General features: G+C 37.0%; 1 protein-coding gene across 4 annotated transcripts in view; it reads right to left on the reverse strand.

Moving 5' to 3' along the window:
- Nucleotides 1-16,491, reverse strand: part of LOC145673404 (uncharacterized) — a 491,254-nt gene that overhangs the window by 295,770 nt on the left and 178,993 nt on the right. For all 4 annotated transcript variants that reach the window (XM_081743072.1, XM_081743073.1, XM_081743074.1 and 1 more), the window contains exons 8-9: nt 15,893-16,012; nt 3,846-4,011 (exon numbers count right to left, since the gene is read on the reverse strand). In XM_081743072.1, the coding sequence (XP_081599198.1) occupies nt 3,846-4,011; nt 15,893-16,012 (286 nt within the window). The remainder of the gene's footprint in view (nt 1-3,845; nt 4,012-15,892; nt 16,013-16,491) is intronic.

Consider the following 16,491-nt stretch of genomic DNA (forward strand, 5'->3'; position numbering starts at 1 on the left):
CAGGAATCCTGGGGATCGATTCTCTCACCTTCCTGGGTCACACTTCCCGGTACTTGAGAAGTATTGAAGACTTCACACACGATAGTTTGAAGTGTACTCTTCCAGATCTATCAAACAACTTTCCCTGTTCAGCCACTGAACAAGGTTATTAAACTATGAAATTCCAAGAAAAGCGGGACTCGCTCTTCTTGGAATCTTCCCACAAAGGGTTTAATGCCGCAGGCAACATCTCATGGGTGGTCTCCTATAAACAGACCACAGAAACTTGCTTCTGACTGCATAGTTGGCCAGACACCTAAGAGAGGTGCTGCCCTCATGTGCGATGGCGGTCACTTTGAAAAGTTTCTGACCAAAACAGAAGTCCATAGCATTTACACATAAACATTAGTTATTTTCACTAAAACCAATACTTGGCATTATAGAAACACATGATACTATATACAAAAATAAAGAAAAATATACACAGAATACATTGATAATATTATACAGGACTGTCATCTCTCGTGGTATTAGAAGGAAGTCTCCTTTCCTTTGGCTTCCATTCAAACTGTCTGCTACCAAACTCCGTAGCCATGTTTGCAAGAGAGAGAGAGAAGAAAACATCTTATGTTACTATTAATTTTGAAAAATACAAGAGCCAAATGTCTTGAACGAAAGGAAACACGTTGACAAATATAGTCATGAATTTAGAACGGTCTTTCCAAGAACTATTGAGCGTAATACGTTAATATTAATATTTTACATATAAAATGAATCAAAATAAAATACAATTTTTCAAAGCTGCTGTGCATCCTGGGAAAATTTCTTAGGTCCGCTAGCTGACGGGGTAACGAACTTTGGTGAAGAGGGGTGGAATGACGCTTTGAGCTTGCTACTCGAGAAATTCTTTTGAAAGGTGTAGAAATCGCACCTTAACAAATTCAAAATCTATCATGTTGACGCTAAAATTTTTACAACTTTTTCAACAAAGCATGTTGAGCGTCAGTCAGCAATGTATCCAATCCAGCATTGCTTTACAAGAGGAAGTGAACAGGATCCTTCCTATATGTAATGAGTCATATTCTCTTGCTCATTCAGTGATTTCTTCAAGCGTGAGTTGTCATGGACCTCACATGCAGTTCTCGATGCAGCCAAGAGTCGCCGAGAAAAAAAAAATTCTCTGTCCACGTTGCTCTGTCTCCCAAAGTTCAAACTTCTATACATAAATCCTTAGTATAGGTTTTAATTTCTTCTTTAATTAATCGAATGTAGTATAGTATAATAACTATCTCACTTCACTTCCATATGTAATATATACAATACAATGTCCCAGTAATGAGATGCACGCAAGAAACTAAAAGTTCATTAGCCTATAAAGGAAATAACATACATAATTAAATACAATATACATCAATATTGTATTAATACTTCCGTATTACGCTCGGTGTTTACCCATTTATATTTATAATAACAAGACAATATTTAATATGCACGCTAATTTAAAAGCAATTAATTTTATCACAAATTAATACATTTAAATAATGATATGTAAATGTGCCCCTCATCTGCATTTTGATATGCAGATGAAGGAGAAGGCACTCGGCCTTCTACAACGACAGTGAACAGTGACGTGTATATGGGAATCCTGGAGGAGTTTTATACACACTTGACCGAAGAGGAGCGTCAGTTATGTTACTTTCAGCAGGACGGTGCAACATGCCACACATCAGCTGCATCATTGTCCCTTGTGCATGAGGTGTTTACGCCAGAGAGGACAATCAGCTAGGCTTGTGGCCTCTTCGGTCACCAGACTTGTCCACGTGTGACTTTTACTTATGGGGACTGTTAAAGGGAGGAGTATACGAAACAAATCCACACACAATTGAAGAACTCAAGACCAGGATCCAGGATGTCACCAATAGCATTACAACACAAGAACTGAGAAGGGTATATATGAATCTCTCAATCGTGCTCACATGTGTGTTGAAGTGGGCGGAGGACACTTTCAGCACCTGCTGTGAAGGCTGCTGTGAAGATGAGTAGTCATATTCAATACATTACATTTCATTTATGTGTTGTAGTTAATTATATTCAATACATTATATTTCATTTTATGTGTTCACTTTACGGGCCGGTTTTACGTGCCGCACCCTGTAGTTCCTCTGGTTAATACCCTCGGAGTGCCTACGTTTCCTATATTAAATATTATGACTGGTTCTGTTCATGGGTATTTAATTTTTTATTTCATTTATAATTTTATAATGGAGAATTTTATTACATAGAGATTACATTAATTCGTAATTTTGTTCATTGAAAATATTTTATTTAATTTGATTTATAGAATATTATGTATTATAGGGGAAAATTTTCGATTTTTAAAAACATATCAGGAAACCTGCTTCATTTTGAAATACTTCAGGGATGCAAATTAGCAACAAAATTTTACTCGCCCAAGAAAAAAGCTACTAGCCCACATCCCACAATAGAAATCATTTACTTGCCTTCGGTATGATATTAAATGCTCGCGTGCACCGATGAACCACTAGCCTGGCGAGTGGTTATTTGCATCCCTGTACTAGATATATACTATAACGCTTTGGTTTGAAATAACGTGAAAGAATTATACCGTTCAAGGCGTGGGAAAATATGACTTACTGCGAAAACTGGGAAAATATTTGTTACCTAAATTACGGAAGACGAATGTAGGTCTTTAGTGAAAGTAGCTCACTGTTAATTGTATTTTCTTGTATGGAACTTTTGATGTTTACTAGATTTGATTATGAAACTTCATATGTATGACATCTACTGGTTAAACTTGGAACTAGTTCCATTAGACTTGATTAATAAATTTGCTATGTGTGACATCTAGTGCTTAAATCTGGAACTAGGTGCATATATATTATATATATACAGATTATATTTTAATAATTATTATTTTTAACACTTTATTCAAAAAATATTTCTTTAACGAGTATTTTATATAAGATATTACATATACGAGTGTTATTCTTATAGTTTTTATAGGGAAGAATAACTGTGATTATTCCTCTATGTAAAAGTATTTTTATTTATACGCACCTTCTTCTGTTTCTTGCAAAAGTTCGCAAAATATCATAATTTCTCTATGACTTGCGGTTCCTGAGATGTGGCTCCTTAAGTCTCCCGAAATCGGAACTATTTTTTGGCCAATGTTTTGGGAACGGTAAGTCATAAAGAGATGGTATTGATGTTAACGATATTGGTGTTAATCAATATCTAAAGAGAATGGTAAACATTTCGGTAGCGACATTAACTGGTGGCCACTGTCCAAACCAGTAGCCAGTTGGACAGTGGCCACCGATTACTATTTATTACAAAAATATTTGGCCATCCTCTTAGGTATTGATCAACACCAATATCATCTCCCTATAACTTATGGTTTCCGAGATATGTCTGCTTAAATGACCAGAAATCGACATTTTTTTTTGCGGGGGGGGGGGGCAATATCTCGGGAACGGTACGAGTGACGCGAAACATTCCAGCTCTTTCTCAGATAGTTTTTGATGCTCTATCGAATGGAAGGCGTCAAAATTGAAAAGGTCGCAAATAACAGACACATACACACATAACACACAAACAGAGAATTCGGTAACGAACTTTTTAAGTTCGTTGAATATTTAGAAAATGTAATTAGTGAACTGTCACCTCAGGGCTGAAAATGGGGGAGGAAAATGACCCCCAAATATTTTTATTATTTTTTCCTGGCCCCCATCCAATGTGCTATAAATTATCCATCACTATTTTATAAATAGATAACATATAAAACTAAAATTCATACTCATTAGGAACGAGGAGGAAACTAAAAGTACAAAAAATTGACTTCTTACCTAAATAATAGCCATTCATACCAGACACTATGTAGTATTTGTAGCTTGATGGTTCTTTAATTTCTCCGGGAAACGTTCGTATTCCTTTTGGAGAATTGACTTCTACACCACTATTTGTTAATTTTATCTTTATGTTGTTAAATGTATCGTTTCTCCATGTTAGATCCTGCAAAATGAATTTGTACTACTTTAACATAAACACGTGAACCCTATATACTCGTATATATACACCCCGATAAACTTAAGAAAATTTTTCTCCTCCTCCTCACAGGAAAACCTAAAACAAATGTAAAGTTATATGAGTGCACAAATACGTCTCATGAGATTTATAATGTAGTGCAATATTTTATACATACACGCATAGAAATGAACCTTGTGGGAGTGAAATTGAACCCACCATCCTGTCCGTGGATTCGCCAGTGTCTTTATATACCTCAAAATTTTGTTGGGAACATCTAGAAAATATGCACTATAGGCAATCCCTTAAGCACCCATTGTATATACATTAGTGAAATATACATTTTTATAAAGCGTTTGTGGACTTCCTTTATGCTATATAATCACCACTCCATGGTTTCTCATGTCCGAAACAATACATGTTGAAATCTTTTATTTTATTTTCGCGGTTTTGGACGTTCCTATCTCCGACATTATACACTTAGGCCCATATGAACATTTTTCTTATTTTGATGTGCGGAATCCTTCTTACAGTTCGTCGGTACAGTTCGTTAACATCCTATACAGCTTGGACCATTTATCTTAAAACAACCTTGTATCTTTTAAACTAATCGATAAAGAACGCTGAAGATTTGCATAATGCAACTATAAAAAGGGATACATTGTTTCCCATACTGTACAATATCATATAGAGATAGTACCGAGACCGAGACGGACTTTTACATACCGAGACCAAGACAGGCCTCTATAAAACGAGACGAGATTTAGGCCAGTATCGAAAGTCTCAGTTTCGTCCCGAATAGATATTGATATCTATTAAAATTGCCTTTACTTAAAATTTGTTTCCTTGGTCTGTTAGATAATATGGAAACGGTTTACTAATGTACAGTAGTGTATTTAGGGGGTGGTTACCGGGCTCAAGGCCCTCCCGAAATAAATTTGTGATCATTTTTGGCATTGCACGTACAACACAAATGTTTTTTACTCGTTCCTCAACCCTCTCCTGAAACAAAATCCACTGCTGATCTATATAGCTTTGTCTCTCTCTCTCTGTATATATATATATATATATATATATATATAGAGAGAGAGAGAGAGATGGGTCAATCCATGAAAAATGATCAAGAAAAAAAGGAAAATTGCCGCTGGACCTTTTCAAAAAATCTATTTTTTTCATGAACGTTTATCCTATATCAGGATACTTCAAAACCACAATTAATTATTTTTTACAACATACCATGGCCACGCAGTGCTGCCGCCATTTTGCGTTTTTTTTTCGATTTTAGGCGTTTACGTTGTTTTGAATATCTCAGGATGTATTTGTCTTTGCAAATTGAAAACTGCTGGACATCTCCAGCTCGTGCAGAGCTGATCTCTTCATATTTTTGCTTAAAACTACTTGAAGGGGGTGAAATCAGAGCCTATAATAGCAACATTTTCGGACAATGAAGACATGTTTGGGAAAAATGAAACAACTGATGTAGAGGTCTTAATTTGAGTGTGCATCTACTCCGGGGTCATAAGTTAATATACAAAAATTTAAGACCTGAAAAAATCGTAAAGTTGGGCATTATGCCAATTTGGTATGTTTCATTGTCCAATATCTCCAATGTGCCTGGATTTAAAAAAATCTGAAATTTTGGGAATAGTTAGTCCTTTATTATACCATAACACACAACGAAGTGCGTTTTGTGTTTTTGAGCAGAAGGGTCAAAGTATTAAGTAATGACATCATGCTCTAGGAGGTTTTTTGTTCATAAATTCAACTGGAAATTCGTTGTTGTGAAGTAAAGTAGGATGAATGGTTAGTCTAGTCAAGGCTCTCAAGCTCGTTTCCTTCCTCTAGTTGTAACACTGTTTTAAGACACCCATAGCAGCGCTGGGCAAGAATGCCGCTATCAGCAGAAGGCGAGAAAAGTCACATTGCACACTTGACAAAAAGTCCGTAAGTATTCCTTGCTCTTGCTGTTTACTATATCAATGATATTCAATCCTGTTTATTCTTGTTTTAACTGTCAACTGATGCAGGAGATTGTCATCCCTTCGTTTGATCTGCATTCCGAAATCAGTGAACACCTACTCGCTCTTAAGACTGTAAACACAGACAGAAATTCAGACCTTTATGTCAATTGTTTCCTCTTCCCAAACATTTCTTCAATGTCCGAAAATGTTGCTACCGTAGGCCCTGATTTCACCCCCTTCAAGTGGTTTTAGGTAAAAATATTATGAGATCAAGTTTTAGCTCTGCACGAGTTGAAGACGTCCAGCAATTTTCAATTTGGTAAGACAAATACATGCTGAGATATTCAAAACAACGTAAACACTTAAAATCGAAACGTAAAATGGCGGCAGCCGCTGCGTCGCCATGGGACGTTGTAAAAAATAATTAATTATGGTTTTTAGTACCCTGATATAGGATAAACATTCTTGAAAAAATTCGATTTTTTTGGAGATGGTCTAGCGGCACATGATTGATTACTTAGAATGGATTAACTCATTTATATATATATATATATATATATATATATATATATATATATATATATATATATATAGAGAGAGAGAGAGAGAGAGAGAGAGAGAGAGACGAGGTTCCACGATATGATCCAGAGAATCCAGAGTAAAGAAAGGAGGATCGAAGCCCATTTTAACGAGTGTATACCTGAGCGTCAAGAGGGCTATAGCCCGATAGCCTACCCTTGGAGACGCGATACACACACACACACACACACACACATATATATATATATATATATATGTACAGATGGTGATCAGAAAAATGGAAACACCTGTAGTTGGCAACACGTCAGATGTATGGGTTGACAGTGGCGTCGTGGCGCCCGCAGCGCCGGACCGCTGGTGGTGGTGTGTCTCCATACTACGTCAGGCGCAGTGGAACAGCAGTGTTCAGTGGCTGCAGCAGACGGAGGTAGTGTAAAATGGGAGACCTCTCAGATTTTCAAAGAGGGCAAATTGTTGGTACGCGGTTATGTGGAGTAAGTGTGACGGCAGTGGCTACTGTGTTAGGTGTGTCGCGTGGGACAGTGTCGAAGGTGATGACGGCCTACACAACACACGGAAAAACTACATCGGGGAAGCGGAACAGTGGGCGGAAGAAAATCATGAGTGACAGGTCACGCCGGGTATTAAAGCGCATTGTCAGGCAGAACCGTCGTGCCACTGCAGAGCAAGTGACGGAGGAACTCAATCAGCATCTCCCCCAACCTGTTTCGACAATCACAGTCCGCCGCGAATTGCATGACATGAGCTTACGGGGTCGTGTTGCACGGGCCAAACCGCTCATCAGGGACCATAACGCTTTCACACGCCGCAAATGATGCCGCGACCATGCAACTTGGGCCGTCTAGGACTGGAAACGTGTGATATGGTCGGATGAGTCATCCTTCACCCTATTCCCAACCACGAGCCGTGTTTATGTGTGGAGAACTCCCAAAGAAGTTTATGATCTGCAGTGTCTTCACCCAACTGTGAAACATGGCGGCGGCTCGGTAATGCTGTGGGCCGCCATATCATGGTTTTCATTGGGTCCTGTGGTCACACTTAGAGGACGAATCACTGCCAACGATTATGTCGCAATTTTAGGAGACCACTTGCATCCTATGGTCCGGATGTTCTTCCCGGAAAATGACGCCATCTTCCAGGATGATAATGCACCCATTCACACAGTTGGCGTTGTTGCAGCGTGGTTTGAGGAACATCGGGATGAAGTTCAACACCTCCCCTGGCCCGCCCAATCCCCAGATCACAACATAATTGAACATCTGTGGTCCGTCTTGGAAACACGACTCCGGCGACGATTTCCACCTCCATCCTCTCTCACAGAACTGGCCGATGCCCTGCACGAGGAATGGTGTAAAATTCCACTTGCTACCATTCACGACCTCTATGCCTCCATCCCACGTCGCATCAAGGCTGTTCTGAAGGCGAAAGGTTCCCCGACACCGTATAAATCTGGTAAGTTGCAATTTCGTTCGGGTGTTTCCATTTTTCTGATCACCATATATATATATATATATATATATATATATATATATATATATATATATATATATATATATATATATACAGAACTTCTGGAATGTTATATTAAATAGTCTGCAATATCATTAGATAAACAAGCAGTGTACAAGCTAACGCAACGTAAAATTGTATTTTCTCATATTGCGCTACGTAAGGTATTACATATTTCTAATTTAGATATTAAATAAAACCACAATACCACATATATTATTCAGTGTAACAAAGGATAATACATTATCACTAACATCAACATTTTGGATATCTCTAATAACGCAAATGGCATGAACGGTGCAATGTCCACCAACTGTCCCTTACTGTCCTATACTATGATCTTGGTATAATGTATTTCGAATGAATAAAGAAACAAAGTTATATGAAATGGAAATTTTAATTTTTTTCTAAAAACAACTTCGAAAACGTGCTGACATATCACGTCTCATCATGTAGATGTTTCCAAAAGACTTAAATGATCATAATACCATTTCCAACAATTATTATTTCAAACCGTTTCAGAGATACCAAGCACATGGGTAGAAATTGTTATACTGCTTAAAATGAGGTATTAGTATTCATATTTTTTATAATGATTGTTTACTTTTCTTGGTTTCTATAACATTACAACAATTTTTTTTGGTAGTTTTAATTACAGCAAGTCGCAGTTACATTATTTTAAGCAGTGTTACCAACTTAAATAAATTGCTAAATATTGTTCTAAATATAATGCAAATAACGTAGCTAAATTGCTAAATATTTTAAAATTACTCATAATTTGTTTTATGGTGCAAGAATGTTTTCAAAAGACTACGTTTTTCATAGCCTTTGGGCTACTTGTAATGTTTATGTCAAAGTTTTCGTTCCAGTAATATATGTAAATGCAAATTGTAACTGGAAATATATGTAACTGATAATTTTTCAGAAACACTAGTTGTTTCCCCTAAGCCTGGTGTATATTTTAGATTAAAACCGTGCTTACTTATTAGTTCTAATTACACCCTGATTACATTTCATTTGCTTTAATCTGACCACCGACCACCACAAACTCGATCCATACAGCTATATGCAATTACTCAAGGACTTACAGTTAAATGAATGAAATGAAATCTTTCTTTTACATCCCACGATTATGCCGGCTAGGCTAAAGGAGACGGTGAAGATGAGAGATGAGTGAAATAGTGGAATGAAGAAAGTGGGAGGAAACGGGAGAACCCCGAGAAAACCCACGAGCACGGTGTTTGTCCACCACAAAGTCCACACGACTTACAGTTAGTAATACACATTGTGTTCATTTTTGTTTTCGTTTATTTTAGTTTAACGACCCACGGTTATGCTAGAACGGCTAAAGGAGACTTGGAACTATTGATTATAGTGGAATCCGAACCACTTCGTCGTTCAACTTCACCCCTAACGTGAATCGAAGTCGGAACCACGCGAACCGAAGTCAAGCGTGCTAACCCTAGACAAAATGGAGATCCTCACATTATGATGATTTAAATCATTCAGTCAGTGTTGTCAGATGCGAAGCTCAAAAAGTAACACTTCTGTGCTCCGAAAGTAGCGGATTTGAATTATTTGTAGTAATATATAGAAATGAATTATTTGGCAACTAATGACTGGTACTAATGAAATAATTTTAACATGAGCTGGAAAATGTGCTCATGTTATGTGGACGTATTGCAAGCAGAAATTGTGATCGATGGACGGAAAGCATTCTAGACTGGATACCACGAGACAAAAACAGCCTACGAAACGTCCACATACAAGAAGGTGAGACGAAATCAAGAAACGCTGGGGAGTAAACTGGAAAAGAATTGCCCAAGATAGATAGTTGTAGAGAAAACTTGGAAAGACCTTCATCCAGCTGTGGATTGATAATGGTTAATTATGATGATGGTGATATATATATATATATATATATATATATATATATATATATATATATATATAGATATAGATATAGATATAGATATAGGGTGGCCCAAAATTAGGTATACAGAACCGCACTGATCAGCTCGTTGCATTTTATATAATTTCTTATTGTTATCGATCAGATAGACTTACTTATTAGTTTATTATTCGTTCTCAATGTGTTTTTACTTACATCTTAAGCTAGCAAGGGACGAAGCAAATAAACCCATAAACTAGAATGTTATACTTGATTAATGCAGGGGTGTATACGTACATTTGAGAAACCCTATATAGCCTATAACTTTTAGTAGGTAAGGTAGGGTCAAAATGTATCCAAAATTTAACGAAAGTCGTACAGTGAAGAAAAATGTCTATTCAATCCTTCACGTTGCTGCAAACCTACGAAAATTAATACAAAAGAAAAGTAGAAAGTTAAGAATCACTTCTTTTGACGAGAGAGGGAGAGAGAGAGAGAGAAAATAGATACAGACAGCTCGAATTACCCATATACTTATATAATATGTATGTCTATGTTTCAGAAGTAATTTTCAATCAATATAAAATTTCCATGTAATGAACACACGATTAGTTTTCTCGAATAAAGATCGCATGCACCGTTGAGGGCTGAGGAATATGCTTAATGTATGTTACGGCACTGAATATATGCTTATGTAATGCATTACGACTTTATGAAGTTGTATAAGCAACAGAATATACTTAAAATGAGACGCCAACTATGTGAAACATCGGACTTTGAATCTAACTTGTTTGATGATCCAACCCGAGACCACACACAGCAAAGATGAGTGCCGTAGCTCCCACCACAAGGTTCACGAAGTTCGTGTTATAACGTATCAATAAACACGAAGATGTGAAACGGTAATAAAACATTTAATCAATTTGAAACAAAATATATTATAGCAATAATTTACACTATTTGTTAAGATAATGAACGTTATATTCTGTTTTTAAAAAAGAGTCAAAGCAGAATGTATTGGATAATAATTTGAATGTATTGTAAAATTTCAATTTCGTTACAATTAAATACGTTCGTGCTGCTATGTCTTGCGTTATCCGTTAGGAGGTGTTGAGCAATTCTGATTCAAAGGAAGAAAATTAACCACTGTATAGTATCGGAGTTCATTTAATACAGTTTAATTGTGTAGGCAGTACTGAGGCCATGTGAGACAAAGTCTATTGCTGAAAGTGAAATATAGGTTACTATTAGGGTTTTATCCCAGGTATGATATACCCAATGATGATTGAACCTGGAACACACGCATGGAAAGCATTAGCTACAAAGAGGTGCACGATACCATATTCTAAGACAAAAATGAGGGTAAAAAATAAGAAGCAGAAACGACCGACACTTTTGCAATTTTTATTTCACACTATTTATTTCGAGATTTTCTAGACGAGACAAACATATGTTGACCGAGACGACGTTTTTTGACAGGAGAAGAGACCGAGACCGAGTCCGGTATTCCTCAACCGAGACGAGACCGAGACTTACAGTCTCGTCTCGTCTTGTCTCGATAAAATCCCTTAATTATCATCAGTTTAACAATTTGCGTGTTGAAACAAAAACTTACAATACAACATTAGTTAATCAGTGTTACAAAATTAAGAACTCTATAACATCACTAATATCCAAAAGTTGGAGGCCTCTAACGACAAATGAGACGAAAAATATAGGGCAATGCACATCCAAAGTAGGCCTACTTTCTAGTCGAATACTATATTCATGTTATTACAGATTCCTAATGAATAGGACTAAAGAAAGTTATTGAAGAATTAAACATTCGGCTTATTTCGAAAGACTTTCTTCCCAACAACTGTTAAAATAAGTATCACATTCAATCTTATAACTAATTTTCGATTGATCCAAGGATCATAATGCCATTTACATCAATTTCATATCTCAAACCTTTCCAAAGATATGAAAAAAAACGGGTAGAGATTACTATATTGCTTAAAATGGTGTTTGTGTGTGTGTGTGTGTGTGTGTGTGTGTGTGTGTGTGTGTGTGTGTGTGTGTGTGTGTGTGTGTTTTAAGTAATAATTATTGCCGTTTTTCCTTTATTATTCTATAACATTACAGAAAAATAGTTTGGTAGTTACAATTACGATTTCTCGGGATTACATAGTTTCAGTAATTTCCGATTTATATTAACCAGAAGTTGAGTCCAAATTTCATATCATTTACATATACTAGTATTCCACTCCTTTTCCAACTACAGTTCATGCAACCCTGACAAGGGAAGTACTAGAAATGGTACGCGGGGATCTGCGTGTTATATATCGTTAGAAAGGTCACACCGAGTACACCACACATGTGAAATATCTGGCTTGAATGGCGTCTGTAAAAGGCGTGGCGACCATTTGAAGATCAGAACAACGCACGCTCCGAAACACCAGAAAACGTGAACAAAATAGGAAGCAATGATGTAATTGTTTTGAGACGTGGCATATATATGTTTAAAAGGTAGTTAAATACGAATCTGACATCAAATGTTCACAGATCAAAATGGCGGATCCAACATGCCGGACACAAATTACAAAAAAACAAGCTATGTATCTGAAATCGGGTATATGGATATACTCGACGTCGCTACGTATGAATCAGACACCAGAAGTGTTAAATTTAAAATGGCGGATCCAAGATGCTGACAAAATGCAAAACACTGTTATGGATCTGGAAATGGGTAGATAGGGGTTTTTGTGGTCGCGGAGTACAAATCCAATGTTAAAAGTGAAACATGTACTATGACAGATCCAGTATGGCGTACAAAAGTGCAAAAAATATGTACAGAACGGACATATGAGATTGCGTATAATACATAACGGGGCAAGTATGGACAGGTGATGTTTTACAAGGAACAGGGAGCGTGTTTCGTTGCGCACATGAAAGTTTTGTGATACGAACAGATTGCAATGATAGACAATAATTATTTTACCATTAACTCCCTCCCCGCCCCGGAAGAGATACACGGGAATTGGTATGTGTTATACAGGGTGATTTAAAAAGAACTCATGGGTTTCATTTGGGTATAGAATTTCTAACAGAAGTCCGATTTTCATGCGGTTTGTGGCAAATCATCAAGGAAGGATGGGAGATTTATGAGACCATGTTTACTGGTTTAAATTCATCCGAGGTAATATCGGCCACACCTCAAGAAAAACCGCATATATTCGCCAGTGTACCTTATAATTGGAATCAAGTACGGTACGGTGCGGTGTGAAGATTTGAATTTTCTTGTACATGGAAACCTCGCCAAGGTCAATAAGAATAAGAAATAGGAAACTGGACCGTTGTATTGACAATTGCGCTGTACAATTCTGTGCTACTGTGTGAGTATAATTACGACACAGTGAGAATAGTGTACTCTTTGGAGCAACATGAGTTTATCGTTAAAAGTTTTTGGTAAACGGAATCTAGGTCATTTAGAAACAAATTTGCCTCACGTTCTGCCCCAGATAGTAACATAATATACCTATGGTCAGTAGTGAATAAATTGGAAGAAACAGGATCGTTTCTGAGTGAGACAGGGAAGCATCGGACCATGTAGGCAGCTCTTATGCAAAATGTTATTTATCGACTCCTTAGCTCACCCAAGAAATCTCTCCGTTGTATGTCACAAGAAATCGGCCGTAGCTATTCAACATGCGATTTTTGGGTGTTACCGCTAACACTTAATTTGTATTCTCACTAACACTTAATTTTTATTCTGCAATTTCGCTTCAAAAATTCAAAACATCATTCCAATTGCAAGGTACACTGGCGAATATTTGCTGTTTCTTCTTGAGGCGTGGCTGATATTACCCCGGATGAATTTAAACCAGTAAACATAGTCCCATAAATCTCCCATCCTTACTTGATCATTTGCCACAAGCCGCATGCAAATCGGACTTCAGTTAGAAATTCTAGACCTAAATTAAATCACTCTGTATATCGTTGGAAAGCTTGCACCAAGTACACTTGACTAATGTAACATCTCCATGAATGGCACCTTTAGGCTACGTTGCAAATATTTGCAGATACCATCTAAAGATCCGAACAATGACACTAAAAGTGCACGTTGGAGTTTAGAACATCGTTATGCTTCCATAACTGTCTTTCTGGCATTACATTATATCCTGCACACTTGTGAACCATATGTATGACAAATGTCTACTGTCATCAGTAGGGATTGTACCGACACCGAGACAAGTCTCGATCTCGCCTCGAATTCAAGACCGAGATATGCTTTTCCAAATCGAGACGAGACCAAGACGGAGCCCAGGCTAGTCTCGATACCATCCCTACTGATAAGAGCTTTCCGCAAAATCATTCGCGCAATCCTTATAAGTGTGACGGTGAGTGATAGTCAAATAAATTCCGTGACAGTGAATGAGAATGGAATCAGACGGTCTTCGTGAGCGTGAAAATGTATGAGGATGAGGCAAAGTGCTTTTCATGAAAGTTGTGTGTGAGTGTGGGACATGTAATCTTCGTGAGGAAGAGAGCCAAGCGATCTTTATGAGGATGAAGGTGAGGGTCAAGTAGTCTTCATGAGGGTGAGAGTTAAACTTGTATATGAGAGTGAGGGTATCCTCGTGAGGAATGACACACCCGATAGTTGCTTTAATTGCGAAAGAGAAAAGAAAAGACCATGAAACGTTCTTGTAAACGAAAACAAATCATTCCTGTAGATTTGCATTTCTTTCAGATGATATCTTTAATGTTTGACAGAGGTTCAGTAACCCACGTTCATCTTGTGTACGAGATGGAGCACTGCTCTACAGGCGTGAAAATGTCTTGAAAATTCATAGCCTGATTTTGAACTAATTTCAGTCGCCACTTTATCGCCCCTTATTTAGGTACGCCTGGTACAAAGTGGGTTTTGATGTACCATACGTTCCATTTCAAGGTGACAAGGACATTAATTTTTCTTTCAACGAGCTCATTTGCCATAACTGCAAGCAGAAAGAATTTTGCATTGCATATTCTTATGTATTTTATCGTTAAAGCCTGTATTACGCTTGTTTCATTGACCTCTACCATATTATTAGTTATTCTACACTCTTTCCCTCATCCTCTTACACACATGTTACCCACAGCAGTGCATACCTAGGGCTACAAGTGTAAACGGTTACCAGGAAGACAGTTGTAGAAGCATAACGTATATTGTCACTCCAAAACGCGCACCTTCTTACTGCCATTGCAATGTTTCAGTTCCATAGTAGTGTTTGCATTTTATCCGCCATTTGAATTGTATACTTTTGGTATCCGATTAATACGGTATCCGATTTGGTAGAACGTTGAATATCTCTATATACTAAATTTCAGATTCATAGCTTATTTTTTTGTAATTTGCGTCCGGCATGTTGGATCCGCCATTTTGACAGTAAACATTTGATGTCAGATTCGTATTTAGCTACGTTTTAAATCTATATATACCACGTCTCAAAACAATTACACCACAGCTTCCTATTTTGTCCACGTTTTCTGGTGTTTCGGATCGTGCCTTATTCTGATCTTTAAATGGTCGCCACGCTCCCTACAGGCCCCATTCAAGCGAGATATTTCACACGTGTGATGTACTCGGTGTGATCTTTCCAACGATAAATAACACATGCAGATCGTCGCGTACCACTTCTAGTACTTCCCTTGTGAGATATTGTCTATTATTATGAAATTTACTTCTTTGTAATAGTTTTAGAGTTAAGTAAATTGCAAATAAACATGTTCATGCTTCCTCTTTCAAGAAAATTATAATTGGCATCAGATCGAACACACAAGAATTCCTAAATGTGACATAGCATCAATAAAGGCAATATATTTTTGCATTGAAATATAGAAGATTTTATTTCTTTGCTTAGTAATAAATTGAAAATCGGTTTCAATAATTTAAACTGTCTGAATAATGTTTAGTATAGCTCACCTTTTGAACGCAAATGTCTTCATCTGATCTATCTCCACAATCATTGTCTCCATCACAAATCCAAGAACCCTGGATGCATTTAGCGCCATTTTTACAAAGGAAATGCCCTGACTGTGAACACTGAAATGAAGCAGAATGTCAAAGTTATTGCAAAATTCCCGATGAAACACATACGAAAATACGTATTATTATGCACATTTTACTGTATATACTATCAATCGAACAGAACAAAACATATTTTATTCTATATCTGTCTTCTCTAGTTTCTCATTTTCTCATCACCACACATCTACGAAAACATCCAGGTATGGGTGTTCACTATCATTATTGTGATGGCGGAACAATTTATCAGTGGAAGAGTACTCTCTTTGTTTATAAGGGCTAGGTAAATCGATCGCAAAGTTGAGATCTTTTTAACGGACAGCATCGTATTCATGGCTTCCCAAAGAATTCCTCCCTTTCCTTTTATACCTCCAAATTTCTAATGATTCACTTTTATTTAACATCCGGATTTTTTAGCTTAAAGGATATAATCATGAGACGTTAAATTTAAAACTTCATTTTTATTAAGATGTTTGATTCAACAAAAACTCCTTTGT

The sequence above is a fragment of the Thermobia domestica genome, chromosome 16, assembly GCF_964235325.1.
Source record: "Thermobia domestica chromosome 16, izTheDome1.hap1.1, whole genome shotgun sequence".
NCBI classification, from domain to species: Eukaryota; Metazoa; Arthropoda; class Insecta; order Zygentoma; family Lepismatidae; genus Thermobia; species Thermobia domestica.